The sequence below is a fragment of the Olea europaea genome, unplaced genomic scaffold (genome assembly GCF_002742605.1).
Source record: "Olea europaea var. sylvestris unplaced genomic scaffold, O_europaea_v1 scaffold2104, whole genome shotgun sequence".
In the NCBI taxonomy this organism is placed as follows: domain Eukaryota; kingdom Viridiplantae; phylum Streptophyta; class Magnoliopsida; order Lamiales; family Oleaceae; genus Olea; species Olea europaea.
This window is the reverse complement of record NW_019238982.1, coordinates 85,891-111,209: the sequence shown is the minus strand read 5'-3', so window position 1 is coordinate 111,209 and position 25,319 is coordinate 85,891. Positions and strand designations below refer to the sequence as shown.

At 34.9% G+C, this 25,319-nt stretch overlaps 2 protein-coding genes across 2 annotated transcripts; both read right to left on the bottom strand.

The window, feature by feature from the left end:
* Positions 1-15,424: 15,424 nt before the first annotated feature.
* Positions 15,425-18,104, bottom strand: LOC111380186 (plastid division protein PDV1). The gene is made up of 2 exons (XM_023003678.1): positions 17,603-18,104; positions 15,425-16,336 (listed from the first exon to the last, which is right to left on the bottom strand). Exons 1-2 carry the CDS (start codon positions 17,942-17,944, stop codon positions 15,812-15,814), a joined length of 867 nt encoding a protein of 288 aa, XP_022859446.1. The 5' UTR covers positions 17,945-18,104; the 3' UTR covers positions 15,425-15,811.
* A 2,750-nt stretch (positions 18,105-20,854) lies between these two features.
* LOC111380187 (inorganic phosphate transporter 1-11-like) lies at positions 20,855-22,488 on the bottom strand. Its single transcript, XM_023003679.1, has one exon. It carries the CDS (start codon positions 22,486-22,488, stop codon positions 20,902-20,904), a length of 1,587 nt encoding a protein of 528 aa, XP_022859447.1. The 3' UTR covers positions 20,855-20,901.
* Between the last annotated feature and the right edge of the window lie 2,831 nt (positions 22,489-25,319).

Here is a 25,319-nt window from a genome sequence, read left to right as displayed (position 1 = left end):
GAGAAGGCCAATCCTGACTACTCTCACGTGCAGTCCACGCGTTAGTTGTTGAAGCTAAATCTAAGACTAAGTGAAATCATTATGTCTGAAACCCTTTGCAATTTGCTCATTACAACACTGGATCTTGATAACGTTGAAGAACCCATATTTTTTCAACGTGAAATCATCGTGTCACCGATATTTAGAAGATAATTTTTTAAATTATAATTTTCGCATCTGTAACCAAATTAAGAAAATCGAGATCAAATATATGCAACATACTTTAGAATTTATTATTATTATTATTATTTTTGGGCACGTCTCTACTAAAATTTCATTTTGCTTAAGATGAAAATAACTTGCTTTAGTGTACCTAATTAGAGTGAAATTTAACTACTCTACTCGAATATCTTGTTTGAAGTAAAAGGATCGATGATTACCTAAAATTTGAATAGTAATCAAGAATTCGAACAAATTTAATGGCTCCTTCAAGTTGAATTAGTTACTAAATGTTCAAATTCAGTATGAGTTACCAAAGTCTAAGAAAGATTTATGAAAATAAATTTAACCGAATCTATGATATCCATCTCAGATTACCTTTCCGAATGCATACATTATAATTGTTTGCGAGCAATAAATCTTGACAAGTCAATTTACTTATAAATTATGACATTTCTCCAAATGGGAACTTCCCTACATATAAGCAAAGGAAGTTGCTACTATAACAAAAAGACAAATTAATAAAATGTTATGTATTTGCCCCCCTAAGCATAACTCAGTGGTGCAAGGATAGGAGTAAGATAGTCTCAGTCTTACTGACAGCCGTAGTGTGATGGTTCGATTCCAGAGATATGGAATTGAATTTTTTGTGAGCACCAGTGTACAGACAAACTCTTGTTCCCTGACTCGTTGGGGGCATATCCCGCGATTTACCTCCCTCACGATATTTCAGGGGTGAGACGGTGGGAGCCCTCAAAATTGGGATTCGACATTTTTTAATAAAATGTTGTGTATCTTGTATGATGGTAGCCCAAAATCTTTTTCTATTGAAAATGACCCTTCTTTAATTTATTCTTCTTATTAGTACTACTTGAAATTTAGGATTTTTTTGCAAAATATTATTCTTTTTTTATTATATGATTTAAAAAGGCTGTCTATCTAAACAAACAACAAAAAGAATTGTCTAGTGCCTATGTAAAAGTCACGTCTCATCTTTATCTTAGTAATGTCACGTCTCATCTTTATCTTAGTAATGTCTTTAAATGGCATGTTTCGATCGTTTTCCTTATTATTTACAAAAAGTGAGCTGGGTATAGATGCTATCATTATTGTCTGAATAATTAGACATCTCAACCGTAAGCGCAACGTCCCAATTGCAAGTGATCACACGCAATGTGTTTCTATTGGCGTTGTGTGTATCTTTTAACACTTTTAAATAAAGTTCAACAATCTTGCGAGTTCACTCACCAACTTTATTTCTTTCTCTTACTCATTCGAGCTCCGAAACATCGTGATTTGAATTAATAGTCCAATTTCTTGCATATAAAGTCATCCCACTAAAATATTTTTTTCTCGATAACAGAGACCCTCCAATTTCATGCACAAATAAAGACAGTCATATAGGGTGGGGGTAAAGGCAGAGGCCTCTGGACTGACTGCCCAATGCTTGCTGGGAACATTGTAGACACAAGGATTGTATACAATGATCACGTAATCATTGCTCTAAGTGTGTTAGGGTTTTATTATATTATCTCTGCAACTTTATGAACTTTATGATGTTTAATGCTAATTACTTCTGTTCCTCTTATTAATTTCTTCTTCACGCCGGAGTTTACTTTTCGTTTTACGATGAATTTAGGTCCAAATAAAGAAACTTACCTAATATTGAAGTAACTTTTTTTTACAAAAATCATTCTTCTTTTCATGAATGTTGTCTATGATTACATGACAGAACACACAACTGTCAGCTAAGCAAAATGTTACCCCAACACTTTCTCTTAAAGGTGAAAAGCAAATTGAGCGTTCTCCTCCGTCTTCTCATCCGATGTGATGAGCACTCCACACCATTGTCTCGTTCAGTCTCATTAGCTCAATGCCTCGTCAATGATTGTCTCCAAGGCAATACAACTTAAAGAGACTTGTCATTTCTTCCCTCTAGGGCAATCAAGGAAGACCCATTCCTTAGGTCACACCATATTGACCTCTTGACCTCGAGGAGATTTTAGTATAATCTCAGATACCTTCTGCAAGTTGCAATATAACACATTAAGTCACATGTGATTTTACCAATGTGACATCTCTGCAAGGGCGATTGCGAGTCAAATTTCCACTTTGTTACCTAGGAAAGGGTGGGAAGTCACAGGCCTATGATGCGACGTCATGGTATTTGACTTGTGACTTGTGAGTCGTTGGGATAAGGCGATGTTGGGTTTTTTGATACCCAATAAATCCCGGGCTATGATGTTAACGTGGGTTAATCTTATTTTATAGGCATAGGTCGATGAATGAAATAAGTCCAACAACCAAGTCTATGAGCTACACCCGGCCCAATTGTGTTCCTTATGGATGGCTTGAATTTTGGCCCGTTTATCCCTTTATTGACCCAACTTAAAGTATAACCCTAGAGTATATATTTGGCTATAACCCTAGCCACTTTGATATGATATTTTGTGTGATTTTGAGAGAAGAACTAGTGAATTCGGGTTGCCCCCCTTTTGTGTGAGAAAAAGGTGTCCAGAACGTTGGTATAACGTGTGCAATTGGCGGTTCTTTCATAGTATACCTTTGTGGTATTTTCTCCTAACCTTTGTGGCCATAAATCAGCATTCCTTCTTGTCCTATGTGGAAAAGATTGTATAGCAACCAAGGTGAATCAATTGGTTGTGGTTTGGAGCCGATTGGACTGGTTGTTGGTTGAGAAAGGTACGTTGGACTGAAACTGGAAAATCACCTTTTGAAGATCCTTTTGAGAGAGCTTCCGCAACAAATTGGTATCAGAGCTTCAAGGTGAAGGTTTTGGCTCGTGAAATCTACCAGAAATCATCCAGAAAATAGGCAGAAACGCAGCAGAAATCAGATCGAAGAAGCTGTCCAAAAACTGTTTAAATCAGTCTCTGTTTTTCGCGTTTTCTGATTAATCCAGAAGGGGTTTGGGGAAACGGAGACCACTGGCGTGACGTGCAGGAGGAGGCGAACCCTGCAGGTCGGCGCGTGTCAGTCAAAGGTGGCGCGCGTGGTAGCGCGTGAGGACCACGCGCAGAGAGGAAAAGGAACGCGTGAGGGCGCGTGGAAGGGATTTTCGAGAAGGTCCCTTCAGGAAGTTGTTCCTCATATTAGTTCTGACATTTTTCGTGTTAGAAGTTTTCTATTTCAGGGTACACAGTAGAATCTAGACAGCGTTGTTCTTCGGGCGTTCGGGACTCGATCGTGATTTTTGGATTGTTGCAATTTCCAGAGACTTTAGGATGAACAGTGGTAGTCCTAAAGTGTTAAATTCGCATGTCTCATAATTTACGGACCTTCACACGTGGTCCGCTCGGTATCGTATTTTTTGCTTTTTATTATTGCAGTTAAAATAAATGTGTAGGTTAATTATTTATTTTTTGCATTAGAGGTCATCGTGTGGGGTGACATTATGTTTGGGGTTACTATGAAGGGGTAACCACTTCCCGTTGCTAGACCTAGGAATTATTTGTTAATTATTTGCCTTAAATTTTTTGTGAATTTGCTGTCAGTTTTTCTACATTATTAGAATTACATGTTGCCTTAGGAAAGTTTACTGGACTATTCTATGTGAATTATGTTCATACTTTACTTGTGGTCATTATTTGACATTGGTGGCAAATGTAGGTCTAAGGTAAGTGCGAAAAATAACATATATTTTAACTGTGGTAAAATTTGGACATAGTTGAAAGAGATTGTCCTAGGATGATAATAAAAGAAAAGATGAGGATAGAGACAAGGCGAATGTGACTTTAGGGTCGAGTAGTGATCCTAGTGATGTTTATTGAGAGAATAAACATGATTACTGCATTGCATCTGTGTGTAATCCTTTCTGCATGTATGTGATCACTTAATTCTATTGCAATGTTGATTTTACACTTTCAATATATTTGATGTGTGTAATTGTATGAATTACAGTGATTTATTACTTTGTGTAATATGTTTTCATGCATAGTGGGTTAAGTTTTGTAGTTTACTCTATTTGCTCTGCGAATGGTGTGAGAGTGTGGTAGTGAGAAGAAAGTTGGGCAGCCGTTTTTCTCCTTTATCTTTGTGAGTCTGTGTGGTTTGTGAGATTATGTGAGGCAGCCATGTTAAAGTTACTTTCTTTATCTTTGCGAGTGTTGTGAAGTAACCGACTCTTTCTTCGATTTCTCTTTGTGAGTGCCACCTTCGCCATTTTCTTTGTGGATTTTTTAGAGTTTTGGTAATTGGAGTAACTTTTGTGGTCACCGAAAGGTGTTAATTTGTCATAGTGAGTTTGAGATGTATTAACAGTGTGTTGTGTATTTTTTGGTAAGGTGGAGTATAGATGCCTAGGGGTACTGCTGGTTTGTATTGGGGATGTGGAGTGTGACATTTGGATCACGAGTGGAGATGTGATCAAATGTCTAGAATCTTTTATCTGGAAAGAGACCCTGATCAGGTGGCGTGTGAGAAAGACACTTCTATCACTTCTATTAGGTGGAGACCCATTATCCATGTAGGTTGGGAGAAGTGATGTGGAGATAGAGGATTATCCTGTGAACTTAGGATCTATTGTGACTTACCAGTTAGACATGAGTTAAGTAATCTGTCTAGTGAGCGTGGTGGGTGATGAGAGGAGATATGTGTTCTCGAGGTGTGAGCAACACGGAATGGGATACGATAAGTATGGTGAGATCTTTTTTTAGGGTCATTTATGCATGTGTTGCATATGTGGTTGACCGTGGTTTGATTAACTTGGTGTTAATCTATGGTTCTATGTGAACGTGTTTCTAAAAAGATCTACGTGTGTTATCTTATAGTATATCGTCATTGCATGTGTATTTGCTCTTGATTGTTTATTGTTAAATATTTGCTTCTACTTGAGTGTTTTTTGACCTTAACCCCAGTGAGTACATGGAGCAGGTATGGTATGTGTTTCAAGTTGGAAACACGAGGTAAGGTCTGTAATCCAATTTTATTGGCTACCTTGATTATGCAAGTGTTAACTGTGTGTTTTGATTGCTTGCAGATTTATTGGGCATCAATGTGGAGATTTATTGAGTTTTTTGATACCCAATAAATCTCGGGTTATGATGTTAACGTGGGTTTATATTATTTCATAAGTATAGGCCGATGAATGAAATAAGTCCAACAACCAAGTCCATGAGCTACACCCGACCCAATTGTGTTCCTTATGGATGGCTTGAATCTTGGCCCGTTTATCCCTTTATTGGCCCAACTTAAAGTCTAACCCTAGAGTATATATTTGGCTATAACCCTGGCCAATTTGATATGATGTTTTGTGTGATTTTGAGAGAAGAACTAATGAATCCCGACTGCCCCCCTTTTGTGTGAGAAAAAGGTGTCCAGAAGTGTCCAGAACGTTGGTATAACGTGTGTAATTGGTGGTTCTTTCATAGTATACCTTTGTGGTATCTTTTCCTAGCCTTTGTGGCCATAAATCATCATCCCTTCTTGTCCTACGTGGATAAGATTGTATAACAACCAAGGTGAATCAATTGGTTGTGGTTTGGAGCCGATTGGACTGATTGTTGGTTGAGAAACGTACGTTGGACTGAGCCTGAAAAACCACCGTTTGAAAATCCTTTTGAGAGAGCTTCCGCAACAGGCGACATTTCAAGCATGTGGAGGACCTCATTTTCATTTATTTGTCTATTAACATATTTGAATGTAATTACAAATTAGTAATTTCACTCTATAAATCAAATTCTACTCCAACATTTCTTCTCCATTTGTGTTTCTCGTACACTAAATTCCCGTTCATTTATTGACTTGAGCATCGGAATGCACACAATCATGACCTAGGAGGCCTACCATTTTCGTGCGACACCATTGATCGTACCATTAAGATTCACGATCGTGAAAAGTATATTATAATTAGATTCTACACTATCTAACAAATAGTAAATATTTGACTTAAGCCCTAGCCGAAATGCGACAACGACAGGAGTGGATGGTTTAATGACATATGTTGGTTCTAGTGTTGGTGTCATATGCTTTTAAGTGGGAGAAATAGATATAAATACAAAATGATCAGAGCCGATTTTTCTAGTGTATATATCTTGCGAAAATTGTAACGCTATTTAATGAACAACGACAAGTCAACAACGTTAACTCGTCCCGTTGGTTTAATTTTCTCATCTTTCATTTGTTTTCGTCCTGCTCACGTATCTCACTATCTTAATTAGCCATATTCTTACGTTTACTTCTCCTCAATAGATGATTAATAATTCGTTTGACATGACTTTTGTTTCTTATAAAATAGTTTAATGAGAAAACTACGTGAAATCAGATTTCTCTTAAAGCTCTTCTAATTCAATAAAACATTTTCAAAGAAATGTTTAACAGTGGCTTCTTAATCTCAGAAATAGTTTTTTTTTTTTGCTTTTCAAAAATCCTACCCAACATGCCCTAATTGTGGGGCATAATGTGTATCTCATTGGATCTTCTAAATTTGCATTTGATGTCAATAGTTATTCTCCTTGTTTCTTTAAAGGACCACGATAAGACGACTCATCTAGTATTGTTGTAATTCATGTCCATTTGTAACGAGTGTAACGTATTTAGAAGAATTTAGTAAGTGCTTCTTTAGACTTTTTTGAGGAGTATGTAGACACATACAATCAAATATTGTTATGTCTTTATTTTGCCTTTATTTCTAAAACTCATTTTGCTCACATATTTATCGGACTTTCAATTTTTATGTACTTTGAATCAAACATTTCATTAATTTTTATCAAAATTTACTAAAAATATAATTTTTTATCAAAATCAGATAGTTGCTACTTGTTTGCAAAATACCAATTCATAATTGGGTACCCAAAAAAATTCTTATAATTAACTACATGGTGAATCATCTTTTTCTCATAATAATGTTAAACTAACCCTAATCATGAGATTAATAGATCAGGTCAAATCACTTTAGGTTCACATTCAAGATACATCAACGACCAACAAAATCATCATTCGTAAGCCAATAGGAATGTAGAATTATGAGTGGAATCCCATTCACCATCCACAAACAACCATGAAAAATGCAAAAACACTTATAAAAAATAATCAATCATGAGTAAGTTGGAAAGTGAAATGTGTATGGGCTTCTGTTCATAAATTATGGATATTATAATTACCCATGTGATTTGGGTCAGTACTTTCTTTAGTGTGGTCTATGTGGGTTCAGGCCCTGTTATGTAGGGTCCATTTAGACTATTCAACCTACCGACAACTGGATGATGGGCCCACAATCTGCATTCTGCTATAATATTTAAAATTATATTATAAATAAACAAATTTGTTGATGTGAAGAACTATTGATTTGGCCGTCGTTATTGATTGACCTCTAGTCGATTCATTTTTGCTTGGAAATAGTGACTCCGGTGGGAAGCACTTATATTTCATTACCTGAGCTAAGTCGAACCGTTCAAACCTGAAGGAGGCAAATCTTTTTTGGCTCAATTCAACTCTAAACTTGGTTGACTCGATCTTGTCCTAATAAAATTTTTTTCATCCAAATTTTAAATTGAAAAGATGGACTACAGTGACTCATCTAACACGGCCCCCATCTTTTGATTGCACATTTTTTTCTTGGCAATTCATTTTCCTCCCCCCTCCCTCCATGTCACATTTTTCCTTGGTCATGTGGAAAACCAATTCCCATAGGTTTGATGGGAATTGTTTTTTCCTATCTTTTTTTTTTAAAAAAAAATTCTATTGGGCAGTGGAAACAAATTCTATCTACAATCGTGACAAATTTTATACATTTAATTAACAATTTTCATGAAAACAAAGTCAAATGAATACCAAAAGATCTAAAATTTCAATATTTTTCAGGTAAAAATTATACCAATATAACACATTTAATTGACAATTTTCAATAAAACAAGTTTTAAACAAATTTAATTCTCTGAAATTAGTTTTATTTCTACCCAAATTTCATTTTTGCAATCAAACTAGAGGTGGCGCGCGAGTCGGTTCGGTTCGGTTCTTCAAAATTTTCAAGTATTTAGTAAATGGAACTGTCGGGTCTAAATATAATTATAGAACCGTTCGGGTTCGGTTCAGTCCGGTTCGGTTCCGTACTATAATTAAATTTTTTTAACATTTATAACAACATTATATAAATACAACTAATAACACATTCAGTGGTTTTGGAATATCAGAGAGTAGTGGATTATCTTGTTCAAATGATCGTTGCGGTCAAAGTTTCGGTCAGCGAATGTCACAGCGTCGGCCGACGATTGTATAGGTTTTGGAATGTCAGCGATGCTGTGAGAGTGAGTACGAGAGTCGAGACAACGTTATGCACTTTAGTGTTGGTGTTTACGGTTATTTAGTGGGTTGAATCTTGTTGGGCTAAGAAACGAAACAATAAAATGGATAATTGGACAAAAAATTAAAAAATTAGAAATGAAACAAATTATTAGACCAAAAATTTGAATTTAGAAATTGTTAATTTGTTTAGAAAAAATTAAAATTAAAATAATTTGATTTATTCAATATAAACCTACTATTAGAAAGATTCGGTTCTTGGTCCAGGACCAAGAATCAAATCGTACCCGTCGGTTCTCAATTCAGATATCCGTTCGGGTATTTAATTTGACAAGAACTGTCAGGTTCGGTTCGGTTCGGTTCAAAAGATTTGCCTAGCCCTAAATCAAACGAATCCTAAGAGAAAGCTATCATTCAAGAAAAGAATCAAAAGATACAAGAATATCGAATATTGATTTCTATAATTTGAGATTTCCATCGTTCATTTCAGATTACTCCGTCATAGTCAAGTTGAGATTATTTCTTCAAATAATTAATTTGGATTAAGTGATTAATGCTATTTGCAGGCCATGTGGAGGAATGGTCATTATCAAATTCTTCAATGAATTAAAATGTGAATGCGAAAATTACTGTCACTTAATCGATTATTGATAAATCCTGCTTACAAATAATATTACACTTTAAAAGGCTATGTGAATTCAATAAAAAGGGGGCAAATAATCGAGAAGCAAAATTTGACCAAATGTCTCCTCTACAGGGACCAATCCTAACAAATAAAACGGCAAAAGTGTTCAATAGACTTTTTAGTTTGACCCAACAATCCCCCGACATCCCCTTAGCTAAAAACACGAAAATTTACGTGTGAAATTAATCTTTAATCAAACAAAAATAAGAGTATGTTTGATAGAGATTTTAATCCAATTAAAATCAATTTTAATCTTGAAGACAAAACCCAAAAAGGGAAGAGCTTAATCTTGTCCTAAAAGTAAGTAATTTGGTCTCAAAAGTGAGGTTTTATTTTTTAAAACTCCATTTTTGTAGCCCAAGTTAGGACTTCAAAATCGTGTTAAAAACATGAGATGAGGAATTGTACGATATAGATTTTTTGAAAAATAATTCTTACTATAAAACAACAGTGATCCTTAGCTTAGCTCTCGTTTGGTAGCAATTTTTCACTCTAAAAAATAGAATTTTTAATCGTTATTTCACTATTCTAGCCATCATTTTTTACTTCTTCATTGATAGATGTGATATACTTTTTTCTCTAACGATAAAAAAATCAATTTTCATAATCATTATCGAACAAGTTTGAAACTTGAGCATAAATATTCGTCTTAGTGTAGCTGTCAACAAAATAACCATGTTTACTCGATTGAAACTATTCGAGGTATCAAAATGGAAAATGTTATTTCATGAACCTCGGGATTAGAAGCACATATGTAAGCCAACCAATTAGCGCCTCTTTGATAGGCACCCAAATTCCATGGAAAATGGAATTCGTTTTCCAACTTTCACTTTACCATGTTTGATGGTTTTTTTCCATGGAATGCTCTTTCTTGGTTGTCTTGAAAATCGGATTTTTCTTGAAAACCATGGTGGGAATTAGTTTTCTAGGTACCATACATGTTTTTTATTTATTTATTTATTATTATTATTATTTTTTTACAATGGAAACAAATTCTAAGAATTATTGTAAAAAAATATTTCTCTTTAATTGGCAATTTTCATATAAAACAAAGTCAAACGAACACTAAAAATAGATGATTTACTTTAATTAATTAAATAATTATTTTTTTTGGGCAATGGAAACAAATTTCATCCCCATCAATAGTAAAATCTATCCCTTTAATTGATAATTTTCATATAAAACAAAGCCAAACGAACCCCGAAAGACACTTTTACTTCAAGATTTTCCACGTGGAAAATTATATCAATCAAATACAATAATTTACAATTCCCAGAAAAATAATTTATGGGTAATTCAATTCCCTGAAATTCGTTTTTAATTCAATTCAATTTTATCTTTGCAATCAAACGGACCCTTGATTAACTACAGCGAGACAAATAATGTATTGTAAACTAAGATAACAAATAGCATTATTAAAAGAATAATTTAGAAGAGAAATAAGTAGAGATGAGCAAACCATTCTTTTTTGAATGAGAAATTCAAAATAAATATCTGCACATCGAGTTTGTATTGTTAAATGTTTATTTGTTATTGCAAATTTTGTGCCAATTCATTTATTAAAATCTAGAATAAAAAAAATATATATATATATATATATATCTACGAAATATTCTTATTTACTACATTGTCAGAATGTCGAATAATTCCTTAAAATCGAGGATCATTATTTATTTATATATATTTTTTCACTTGTAATGAAGTCCTCTAAATTCTATGCAAATTCTCTGTATATTTTAAATTAAATTCTCATAATTCTAAACGACTTAATTAGGGATGGGTTCAAAACCTAGAATCGTTGGTTATTTAATAATGAAATCATTGGTTCCTAAAGAATCGAACAATAACCGAACTGAATGGTTTTGATTTGATTTGGTTCAAATACATAACTAAAATTTCGAAATTATTAATGCAAATTCTACGTACATCCAAAATTTTATTGTCATACAAAGCATTGTCTAATAAAAATCATTTACCAAATTAACAGATACCCATACTCTAAATTTATAATACAAATGACAAGTTCCATCTTCATATAAAATATTTTTAATCACCAAGGTACACAAATTATCGAAATTAAAGTTTTGAAGTTTGAAGAAGTGCAATTGTTATTCTGTTGTGTGCTTTAAATTGGATTTATTGTGGGTTAAAAAAATAAAAATAAAAATTAATTGATCTATGTGCACCAGCCTCAATGTTACAATTTTTTTTTTTTTTTGGGTCCGAACAGATTCTTGTCTCAAATCACTGTGGCGGTTCCGAAACTTGACATGGGCCGATTATTGACATGAACCTCATTCTGACCCACCATCAAGGTTGACTCTAATCTGTTGAAAATACTTGTCGATACTTATTTCGCAATTTAATTCCATAGCCATAAAGGCCAGAGTTTTATTCCATCTTAAAATCTAATATTGGCTGAATTTCGAGAAATTTTTCACTCAGTTTCAACTAGACTGCAAATTTGATTTAAATTTTCATTCAATAGAGTCTGTTTGGTCCCACTTGCTTGAGAAACCTTACACGAAATCGGCAAAATGTGCTTTTCCGAACGGAATAGATATGTATAATTCGTAAATCAGACTATCAAAATGTGATTTTTCAATGCACTAGATAAGTATAACTTTTAGAATAAGTTGATATTATTGGGAAGCAACAATACAACTAGGCCTAAGTGCGGGTTGGTTCGGTTGTAAAGAGAACAGAACCGAATCGAACTAAAATTTTCAAGTATCTAATTAATGGAACCGTCGGGTCCAAATATAATTATAGAACTGTTCGGATTCGGTTCCATTCGGTTCGGTTCAATTCCATTCGGTTCCATACTATAATTAAATTTTTTAACATTTATAACAACAATATATAAATACAACTAATGACACATTCAATAGTAGTTTTACAAATTAACGTAGTCCAATTTAATAATATGTAAATAACAAGTTATCCAATAAGATTAATTTACCAATACTTACAAATACCAAAAAGTAGATACTAATACTAAAACTTTAACTATCCATTAATTGCTTGACTTGCCATATCCACTATTAAGAAACTCCGCAAGAAAAATTTGAAAAAACACAATTAAGTTATTAATAAACATAAATAAATTCAAATTTGTTCAACTAATAAGATTTAATAAAAAAATATAACATATATTTTATTACCTGTCTCAATGCCCTCATAAAACTCCGTCTCTTCAATGCAAACTTTATTTTGGGAAACTTTCAAAAGTCTATATTCCCCCCTTAGCCTATTTTGTATACAAATTAAGGCCTCAACTGTTTTAGAAGTTAAAGAACTCCTAAATGGATCAAGAATGCACCCCTCAGTACTAAATGATGAATTAGAAGCCATTGTAGATACGAGAATGGTTAGAACATCCTTTGCAACCTCTTATAAAATTTCAAATCTTGGTTTATTGATCTTCCACCAATTAAAAATGTCAAAATTTTCATCATTAGTATCTTCAGTTGATTCCATTAGATATCGTTGTAACCCATCTTTTTAAGAAAAATCCATTTTGGTAGTTTTCAATTTCTTTTACCTAAAATCAAAATTGCATTCATTCCAATCATCATCACCATTCGAATCCTCCAACAAAGTGACTCCATCATTAGATTCATCGCCTCCACTTCCGCTTCCACTAGTCCCATTGTTTGAGCAATGCCGTCCCTTTTGTTGGTTATACAAAGCATACAATAATTTCATGACCTCATTTTTTGTTGCTTCAATTTTAACACCGTCATACAAAATACCAATGCAATGTACAACAAACTCCAACTTATAAATAGGATCAAGTACGATTGCTACAATCAAAATTTTGTTCATTTTATCAACTTTACCTCAATATATGTCAAACTTAATCTTCATACTATTTGCTATACTACTTAGCAAATAATCTTGCTTCTCACCCATTTTCTTCAAAATTTGCTTAATTTTACAAACTTTGTGGAAGTAAATAATGGAAGTAACACTCAATGAAGCACTAAACTTCAATGTGACATCATAAAAGGTTCTTAGAAACTTGACAAATTTTTTGGCTTTCTTCCAATCATAACTTGTAGGTGGCCCCTCCTTTTCTTTTCCACCTTCATTCTCATCAAAATATTTACAATAAAATCCATCTTCTTCTTGATTCTTTCAAAAGCTTTTTCAAAATTCAATGCACTATCCAACATTAAAAATGTTGAATTCCATCTAGTAGGAACATCTAAAATAGCAAGTTTTGTGCATGCAATCTTTTCCCCTTTCAATACAACATTTAATTTTGTCAACAAGGAAGGAGATGATCAAAATATTTTACCGCATTGCAAATACTATCTATAGATGGATTAAACTCTTTCAACCCTTCTTTAACAATCAAATTGACTATGTGTGCTGAATAACGTACATGCAGATAAGAGCCTCCTAAAATCATAGTATCATCAGGTTTTCAATTCTTCAACTTGTTTTTCACATAAACGATCGCTGCATAATTTGTGTTTGCATTATCTACAGCAATGGTACCCACACACTCTATTCCCCAATCAAGCAAACACATCTCGATAATCTTCTCAATTGTCTCCCCTTTATGATTTGAAACCATAAAAAAACTCAATATCCTCTTATGTAGTTTCCAACTTCTATCAATAGTGTGTCGTAACTACCATATAATTAATGTTTTGAATTGATATCCAAAAATCAGTGGTTAAAGAAATCCTTTGCCTATCCTTAACAAATTTCCTCAATAATTCCTTTGTTTCATAGTAGAGATGTAGCACATCTCTAATAATCGTTCTTCGAGAAAGAACCTCAAATCTAGGACAAAGTTGAACAAATTCCTTAAAACCAACACCTTCCACAAAGGAAAAAGCCAATTCATCAATAATAATCATCTTAATCAATGCTTTTCTACACATTTATTTATTAAACACTGTAGCTATAATACGACCATCATTGTTTTCTCGAGTGAGTAGTACTTGGTTTTAATCAATTTTAGTGTTTTTATATGCATAACAAGTTTTTAAATGCTTTTACATGCTAGAAGTTCCACTATTAGTGTCAGCCTTAAATAAGTAATTGGGTTAAAAATTAAAAAATTAGAAATGAAAAAAATTATTGGGCAAAATATTTGAATTTAGAAATTGTTAATTTGTTTAGAAAAATTAAAATTAAAATAATTTGATTTATTCAATATAAAAAAAAATTAGGCAGATTCGAATCTTATTCGGTTCTTCGGCTCTTGGCCTAGATCCGAGAACCGAATCGTATATGTCGATTTTCAATTCAAATACCCGTTCGGATATTTAATTTGACAAGAACTATAGGGTTCAGTTCGGGAGATTTGTCCAGTCCTAAATGCAACATTTCAAACTCATGACTTAGGTCACTGAAATAATGACGGATGAAAGCCAAAAAAAGTTTAATATGTTCTTAATAGACACAAATGATTTTTAGACAAACTCGTTAAATTTGAATTATTCAAGTTATTTCAAAGCTAAGATCGTATACTCGAGTCACAGGAGCGTTATGTTGATGGAGGATCATTAGGAAGCAAAAATATCACTCTTAAGCTTGAGTTGAGTCAATCAAATAATGATGGTCGATTGTCATGAAAGACCAAACACTCTTTCATTAGACATCATTTGATATTTTGATGAGATGGTTAAAACTCGATCCTATATGTATCACATCCTCAATACAAAGGACAGGAGTGAGGTAAGCTCCGCCTTATTGGCAGTCGCAGTGTGAAGATTCGATTCCTAACATATAAAATTAGACTCTTTGTGGACACTAGTATACGAGACAAACTCTTGTTCCTTGGCCTGCTGAGGCATATCTCACGATTTACCTCTCTCGCGATACTCTAGAGGCGGAACGATGAAAGCTCTTAAGGTTGGGGGTTCAACCTCTTAGACAAAAAAAGAAAAAAGAAAAAAAAGGGTTTTAAATAAATTAATGTTCCAAAAATAGAACCCAATCACTTGTAACAAAATCGTAGAAGCAGTAGCTTGAAACAAACAAGATAAAAAATGAAGATAATATTTAGTGAAAATATATAGTAACAATATGCATTAACATTTGCAATACTAATACCAGGAGAAATGATCCAATGGGCATCAGTACTTAACTTATGTTAAGCACCAGCGATATGACACATGATTAAATTAGTGAATAAGTTAATGGTGAATCCCATGAATTTAATGATTCATTAATTCAATAATGTACCGTGTCACCGGTGCTATATATACAGTTTTAGCTACGAGGTTCTGAGTTGCGAACTATCTAATGCTACTCGAAGCAAAATGCAAACTGTCTACAATCTGAATTTATATATATATGGGAAAAGTCGAGAACTCCCTTTTTCCACCCACAAAAAATAAAATAAAAAATAAAAAAAAATAAAATCGAAATCAATAAGAATATCTACCCATTTAAAACTACATTTTTGCGACATTGCCGTTCGGTTTTGACACATTCTTTGACAGAAAATACAACAGTTTTGCACCAATGAAAACCCGCAAACACTGCTTCAGTCAAAAGGGCGAGCACCAAATTCTGGCAAAATGGCTTAATTCTTAAAACTATCAAAAATAACATATACTCCATCCATATCCGCCAAACGATAAAACTTTGTGATTCCTATTTGCAATACTAAGCTTTTCACAATAATGACAAAAGAAATCCAATTTAACCCCTGGCCGACAGGACATCCAACTGTAAAGAACGATGGCCAGATGATCGACCATACAGATGAGAAACTCTTGTTTCTCTGCCAAAGGTGGCATGATCTTGCGTCTCACAGGCATCCAACAAATATTTGTCCCTGCATCCGAGTTGGCTCAGACGCATTAATGCGAGCATGCTGATAGCAACCAAAGCAGAATTTCCCATAATCCTACCCATGCGATCCAATTTGAGGGTTTTGGTAACAAAATTTAAACCAGACATAAAGAAATTGACAAGAACATTTGACCTCGTCGATCCTTGAGCTTCAAAGCTTCGTCCAGAAGGGTGTGCATTTGAAACATAAAGATTTTCTGGTGAAATGCATTGACCGGAATCTTGCACAACACCCAATAAAGCTCGTGCTTCTTCAATGACTTTATACCTCTTACCTTGATGTTCAGCCAATCTCATGGCAAGAGCAATGCGACTTTGCTCTAAATTAGCAATTGCAGCATCTCTCTCAGCTCGTTGGTGTGTTTGTACCGTCTAGGAATCATAGCATCAAAACCCAACATTAATAATCGTTTTGCAGAAACAACCACAAACACAATTAAATCGTCGTAATAAAAATTAGTGTCAGATGACCACCACCACATAATTCTGATAATTTGTAGCCCTGATCCTGTATACCAACAACAAAAATGTCTATTCATCTTTACACCACAATCAAGCAAAAAAGAAAAACCTGATAATGAAGCTGACAACAAAATCCTCGAAATAGCACAAGTTAAAATGCCCATCCATTGAATTGAATAGCACCGTTGTTTTACATTCAACACTAGCATTGATGTCCACACAATTCTAACTAAAGTTTAAACCAATCATATTCGGAACTATCTTTTCAATGTTTCACTAAAAACATCACAAAAACCAAACCATCAGAAATTACTATTATTTCATACAATCAGCCTTATCTTCTTTTCGAATCAAATTTACTCATCTTTCTGATGAAATCACTGAAAATAATATTCAATTCATCCTAAAGGCACTCATCGTTCCTTGGTTTTCACTGTTAGAATTACTGCACAGTATTAGATGTGCAAAATAGTCTTCGTGGATATTGCAGCATAAAAAGTTGAAGATAATCCAAATTTTACAATATGTGGTATGCATAAGACCAAAAAACTTTCCACAAAAGCAATTTAAAAGTAAATGCACAAAAATTTACATAAGCTTTTGATAATTTTCAGGCTATTATTATTCCCACATCCCAAAGCTTTCATGCTATAATACCAAATTCATCCTATACATTCTTATGATGATATGCCCTGTATTCAGTTACAGCCAGTAGCCAATTCGAAGGCCTTCCATGCGAATTAGTTTACTTATTGGAAATTGGAATTGACACTTACCTGTATAAGTCAGTCATGTTCTCATCAAATATTTTCCTGATTTTATTTTTTGAAGAACTCTAATTGATACTGTCAAAATGTGGAAGTTCACTCCAGGAATTAAAAATAAAAGACTTTTTAAGTTCAATCAAGGTAATAAACTTTTTCATTTTCAGCAAAATCCATATCTAATAACTGAAATAACAAATTTGAAACATAGGTTTAGACCACACCTAATAAAAAATTCACTTAAATTTCACCAAAAAGCTACTTCAAGAATAAGCTGGTACAAACCAAAATTTCCATTCCCAGATTATACCAAAAAACAGCACATAAAAAATTTAACCATCAGTAATAATGTAGAAATAAAATTAAAGTTACCAGAAAAATCCATAAACAGACGATTATAATTTGAACTAACATGGAAAAACTCCAGCTGGTCTTCGAGATTTTCAAGCGCCGTTCGAATGGCATAAAGACTCTTGGCCTCCTGAGGCGCTAATTCATCATCCTCGACCCGAAGCTCCTTTACGAATACAAATCCCGACCCAGGATTCTTGTCGGAATCTTCGGCAGCGGAGGCGGCTTGATTTTTCCGGTAGAAATAGGATTCATCGGAGGAGGTGAATTTTCGGGGATTCTTGACCGAGTTCAGGAAGTGAGCCCGAGTAATGGAGTGAATAGCGTCACTGAGCTTGTCGTGTAAATCCCAGATTTTCTCGAGCACTGCTTCGATCTCATCTACCTCCATGTCCCATTTCATTGGAAAAGAGGAAAGAAAATAAAGGGAAAACTGGTTCTTTGAGTACTTGAGGAGGGAAGTATAATTCTTCAGGAGGGAATTGAAAAGGAAAAGGACAAGGAAAGACGAATTTTCTAGGGCTTGGGCATTTTGGACTGACTCAAAGAATTGAGCGGTGACGAGACTTGAAAATGTCTAATCAAAATTTGGTGAGCCTGGTGTGTCCACAAAATTTCAGTACCTTTCCCATTTGAGGGTTTGTTTTTTTTTGATAACCCAGGTGTTCCAGCTTAGTCGGACTAAATTCTGGACCTCTAGCCCACGATCCCTCAGTGACTAATGGAGGTAAATCGCAGGTTGTGCCCTTGTTGGTTCCCAGGTTCCCACATGACTTTTACTCCTTCCCCAAAGGGACCCTCCTCCATGGTTATTATTGAGGGTTTGTTACTTGGACGCAAGTAGACATCATGGCACCTGTGAATGGAGAGATCATGTAACGAACGTGTGCACTCCAACGCTCAAATTAATATATTGATCGAGCAACAAATATTTAGCTGTTAGAGAAGCCCTCAAAGACGAGAATTTGGGTGTCGAGTTTATATAGAAATACCAAAGTTGAAATAGAGAATTCAGACTCAAATATTAACAATTCAATTATATTCAAATATTCGAAAGCTTGATATTTATTGGTAGAGCGAGCATGAGAGGCTTAGTGAATGTGTGACACATCGCTTCATCCTAACGACTTATTGATCACAGTCATAGGTATGATTTGTTAACAATCATATGACTACGATATGTCTATCAAAGGATTACTACAGTTTTTCCCTTCATTCATGTTTAAATGTACATTTTCTTTTATATCATTTTCGATATTATGTCACGTGACGACATGGATTGGACAGTTTTAAAAAATAAAACACAATTTTCCGTCCAACACGTATTAAATTTCCACACAATGTACACCAAGATGTAACCCATGGATGTACACTTAGCATAATTCTTTTCCCTGTCCGAGGCAAAGTAATGGTGATGTAATTTTAAGCCGCCATTATAGGCGGTTAAATCATCAAGAGGAAATTACAACAAAAATCCACGTTGACATAGTCCTTTGCAAAAAGTTCAAAATTTTTCAATGTCCATTTTTTGCAATTATTTGGACTAGAGTACTCCTAAGTAGTTTTCATGAGAAACTACATTAAAATGATGTACTTGACATTTCAAATGTCGTTATCGATTTTTGAATCCGTCTATATTTCAAAAGTACACATGTCAAATCATAATATTAAATGTTCTCGACATTTCAAACGTTGTTCTCGACACATTAAATGTTTAGAATAATATTTCATTCCGAACATGACATTTATCTACATTTTAAATTTTGTTCTCGACATTTCTGTGTCTAACATTAATTGTGATTTGACATGTGCAATATGAAATTATTTATTCTTTAATGAAGGGTAAAATAGAGAATTTGGTATCAAATTTTGTCATTTTTGCAAAGATTATTAAAAGTGAACATTTTTGAATTGACATATATAAAATTGGACATTTTTGCGAATACCCCCTTAAATCAATCATTTTGCACATCGTCAAAAGTATTTTACACAACAACTTGCACGAAGGCATCTGGAGACAGTCCCAACTGCCTCAGTCTTAGGAGGCATGTTTTGTATTGCTGAGGATTGGGTCGCCCCATACCACCTTGGAAAGAATAAAGAGGCAAGTAGTGGCTGATATAGGGGAAGGCTGGTCTAGGCTAGCCCATTAAATTTTTTTATGTATAAAAAAATTTATCTGTAGTCTTGGATCTGTCCCTGAAGGCAATACAAATACGAATTTGGATTCGTCAGATACTTTAGTTTTCGAGGTCGCATTCGAGTGGCTTCGGATGGGGCTTAGGGCTGTTAGAGATGCGGCCACCTCCGAGGCCTTAATGGGCCACATATGGGATCTCCATTGCCTTGGAGTAAATGGTATATATGCGAAGCCTTTGGGGCTCGGATGGCATCATTCTTATCGACAACATTGACATGTGTTCTTTGTCTAGGGGTTGTCATGCGAATAGAGGCATAACAATAGTCCTCCAATTCCAATGCCTAATTATTCATATTAGGTGTTAGAATTTGATTTTTGTCTCAACTTTTTGAAGAGGTAAGTATCATGCTGTAATGAATAGGCATCCAACGTTAAAGAAGTCGAAGTGTTACTCTCGTCAAAGTTGATAAATCTGACTCGAGATAGGTTGCAATGTTTAAGAAGTCGAAGTATCATAACCAGTGTTGTTCCTTGCAAAGACCTTGAGGGATGGCAAGGTATAACCGAAGGCAAAGCTCATTGGGTCAACTCACTCAAGTTGAGCCGATAAAGTGAGGAACACGTGGGAGTGGCGAGTTGGATTACCATGTGGAACATCATCGAAAGTCTACTTGGCCCTCACTTCTTGGTGGTGCTTAAGTGGATTCTTTGCAGATTTTGGAGTGTACACATATTTAAAATAATATTTCAAAATGTTGCAAGGTCAATCGCCACCCCCCGCCCCTTTTGACTCCGCCACTGATTATTTGAGCTTATCAGTAGGATTTTAGCATATTTAAGCTCTCAAAAATTGAGATATTACTCGAAATTTTTCACTAAACTAACTTTATCCATACATGGTAAAATATTTTATAGAACACTCCAAGAAAACAAGATAAACAAGGAAACATTCTTATATTCATAACCAAACAAAAGAGAACCAAAAAAATAAAAGAAAAACAAAAAAACAAACCCCTTCTTGTTCAAGGATCATTACATGATCACAACATTATCCGACTCTTATTTTATGGGGTAGCAGAAAATTAAAAGCACAACGTAGCTATTAAGACAACATATGCCCTTATTGAATCCATGCATGCCTATAAAACGTAGTATTAATAATAATTCTTCAATCTGATCAAAGTGATAGACTTGCCGAGTAATTTGTCCAAATGGTAAAATCATTCCCATTGTTCCGGTCGATTAACCGTCTGTTTTGGGGTCAACTGTGTCTCGTTCACGCCGCTGCCACCGTCCTCGCCGGAAATCTCCTCCAATGACCTCCCTTTTGTTTCTGTCACAAGGAAGGTACAGAAAAATCCAATCAAGTTTGTGAAAGCCAAAATCATCATGGCCCTTTTGATTTTACGCGTGTCTCCATCCTGTGTATAGTTTTGAACACCAAATGCTCCTATCATAGCCCCGGCTTTGCCGGAGGCGGCGCTAATTGCATGGCAAGTAGATCTCAGCCTGGTGGGGAAAAGCTCCGCCGGCAGAACAAAGGTTGTTGCGTTAGGGCCGAAGTTCGCGAAGAAGAACGTCAGCCCGTAAAGAATAGCAAAAGTCCATTTGTGCTGTTCAGTCTTGAGGTTTTCATATTTGAGACCGATTATGAACATGAATACAGACATCATGAAGAAGCCCAACAATTGTATGTAAAATCGACCGATTTTATCGATGAACGCCACAGTGACCCAGTAACCAGGGAAAGTCCCGAATAAGGATATCACAAACATGGCACGGGATGTCTCGAACATTTCACGTAGCGCGCTTACATTTTCGGCTTTGCTAGTGAGTCCCATTGTAGGGAAAATGTCTTTTTGTGTAAGATTTTGGCTATAAAAGGCAATATCTAGTAAGAACCAAGTAGTTGCGGTTCCTATTAAATGACGGCCATGGCGATTGAAAAACTCACTCGATAGCAATGAGTATTCATTGGAAGACTTAAATTGTGCTAATTTTTCTTGTTCGGCTTGAATTTCAATATCAAGGACCCTCCCCATATCGGAAGCAGCTTGTTTTGCATTTCCCTCGATCAGGGCCGTGTACCGGCCAGTTTCCGGCATTTTCATTCGCCAGTAGAAGGTGAGAATTGCTGGCAGAGCTCCAAGCATGAGCACGATTCGCCATACGTAATCCGCCTCGGGCTCGGTCGAGAAAATCGGTGATTCCGAGAATCTAGGACCAGGATATGCGTTAAGAAATATTTTCGAGAGAGTCATCGATACTAGACCGGCAAAGATGATTCCAACACCTTGCATAGCAAATACCGCTGCAATAAAAGCACCACGGGTTTTCTTGTTGGCGTATTCGGACATGATCGTGGCGGAGAGAGGATAATCGCCGCCAATCCCAAAGCCAAGCCAGAACCTGAAGAAACAAAGTGTAGTCATAACAGCTTTAGGACTGGATCCCAATGACATGCCCGAGCAAATGGCACAAATAGCCATAAGAACCAAAGTAACCCCATAGACTCTCTTTCTCCCCAATTTATCACCAAGCCACCCGAAAAACAGTTGACCGATTAAGGTCCCGACCAGCGCCACTCCAACAACAAAATTGTTGACGTCATGAGGAAGCTTTCCCGGCTTGGTCAAGGAGCCATCGTAGTAATAGAGCCGGCCCAGTAGTTTCGAGACAGTGGAGATGCAGAAAAGATCGTACGCATCGGTGAAGAACCCCATTCCGGCAATGACAATCGCAGTCACATGGTACCATTGCGTTCGTGCATTGTCAAGGGCACTAAGCACGGCGATGTTCGACACCATTGCTTTAACTTTCTTGAATCGTTGCTTCTTTTTTGGTTCTATAATTTGGTGTTAAGCATTCATGAATTTATACAACATATATGCTAGCATTTTCTTGTATCAAGAAAATTGAAAAATATTTAAAAAATTGGCGTGTAAAACTAGGGTTTACAACAAGAAATTGACTAGAGGTATCTAGACAGGGATATGCTTTTGTTTAGTTAAAATCTAAGGTTACGATGAAGGAGATAGGACTTGATTTTATCCATTGGAAGCATTTTCCAGGTAATTGGTCACCCTTAACTTGATTAATTGACATAAAATCATGATTCTCGATGTATAAGTTCTGTTTGATACTGTCATTGGAGAACTAAGCTAAAATTTGGTGCATAATATCATATATATTGTCATTGTCAATGTGTGTTTTTTCCTGAGAAATTACTCAATCTGATAAACTGAATGCTGTCACATTTTGTTTTTGGGAAGAATCCTTGATGAAACCCTTGAAATTATAAAAGAAGTCAGAATATAAATCAAGAAATCCACTTTTGTACATCTAAAATGCTTATTGGAGAAAGAATTGTGTTCATTTGGTGATATTTTGGGTTTTGGTACAAAAAAAGAAAAAAAAAAATTGGGAGTTTGAGTTGAGTAGCATGCCACACTTTTAGGTTGTACGTAGTGAACATGGGTCTCAACGTTGGGCTAATTATAGTAAAACGGCAATTTACACTAATATGGACAAAATATAGGGGAGAATTGAAAAATATTGATTTTTATTGACTAAAATTAAGACTTCAACTATTGTTTAAAGGAAAATTCGACTATTACACAGTTTAAGTATTTATTATTATTATTATTATTTTTTTTTTTGGACAAATTAGTGTGCATGTAATTTGTTACATACATGGTGTTAATCCAGATACCCTGTATGTTAATATCTAGAGATTGTAACTTACTCTTTCCATACACAATAATATTATTCATAATCCACGACTGCACTAGTCATTACGTGTGACATCTTATATGGCATAATTTTAATAATTAAAAAAAGAAATCACTTTTAATAATATTATACCACAAAAGAAGTAACGTATATGATGTTACACTGTAAGTAATTTTTAAGGCCAAATAACTAAAAACACAATGTAAAGATCAATTGGAAACAAAAGAAAAAATAACTACCAATTAAACCATTAAAGGCAAAATTGATATATTTCTCATAAGCATTAAGAGATGCCAGCAATTCTCTATTAAAACAAGATCCACAAAATTAATTCAAGCGTTCAGTCGACCTTCAGAATACTAGTTTTGATTTGAATTCGGTTTTAGGCGGAGTTGGTTTTTATTCCCACCATTTTACAAATTAAAGCTTCAATTCCATGCAATATTTATATTGCTCTCCTCCCCCCGGACACATAGTCACAATTAAAGCTTCAACTTATTACCATGATACTACACTCAAAAGTTGACATCTATTTTATAGCAACATTCAGTGATGGATACAGGCAGCGGCAGAGCCAGCACGCAGTGAAGGGCGCGGCCGTTCCATCGGAACTTTGAGTATCCATTGGACGCCAGACTAGTTGCAGTTGCAGAGATAGACTGCAGACGAATGGTGAAGAAGAAGAAGGCGATGTTTGGGAAATTCTTTTTTTTCTTTTTTCTTTCTTTTATTTTTTTTTGGGCTGATGCCTCGTGCTTGTGGTGTGGGCCTTTTTTTTTCCCTGAAACAAAGCCCAATCCATTTAATATATGCAACAAGAGTCCAAGACTGACCAATAGAAGGCAAAGCACCGTCTTAACTCTTAATGCAAACCCTCCACGGCTCCACCTCCTGGTTGCTGCTGTGCAATCTACAAAGGCCGAAGGGAAGCAGTGCTCAAGCAGTTGCCGACTTGCTGTTGACGGACGGATGGCGACAACAACGAATCACTGTAGGTAGACTCTTGGACGCAGACTAGCGAAGTCTGTGAGAGCAGCTTCACTTTTTTTTTTTTTGGCCGTCACAAGTTCACATAATTACTAATTAGTAATCACATAAATCACTTTCTTATTTATTATTTATGAGTTATGATTCTTAATTTCTTATGAATCTATGATTTATGTTATATTAGTTAATTAACAAAATGACAGAGAAATGATAAATAATTTATGCGATATGAATTACGAGTTATAATTTATCATTTATGAGTTTTGATTTGTGATTTGGGAATTTATGTTTAGCCTTAAAAAGAAACTAATTGAATTATATTTTCATATGCGTAGAATTTTTACATTTTATTGCATTTTCTTGTATATTGAAGAATTTTTATTATTATTTAATTAATATTAATAAATGACATCGCTATTACTGCCGATGATTGTCAACGATCAATGTTCGCTATCTGCCCTAGTTGAGTTCCAATTCTGGATTTGCCACTGGATACAAGACTCAAATTCTGTGTGTATCTGTGAGTCAACTCCTACTCACATGTCAAACGAGTCGAGGGCAAACTGGCTCATTTCATCAAATGTGGAATTGACTCGTCCCCCAACACGTGCCTTGATGGGTGAGTAGAGCCGAGTCGAGCCAAGCCACTTGTTGCTCAACAATATTTTTAGTGAAAATTGCATTATTGTCATCAATTATAACTCAGTTCATCAGCTCATGCTAGATTTTTCTGCTCGACTCATTTTTTGAACAAGCTGATGAAAAGCTCGTCCCACTCAACATTCCTCCCCTTGTCCCTCTGCATTGCAGGAACTCACAAAAACTCTTTGTAATTTTTAATGTACTTTTTAAGAAGTTGGTTTATTATTATTATTATTATTATTATTATTATTATTATTATTATTATTATTATTATTAT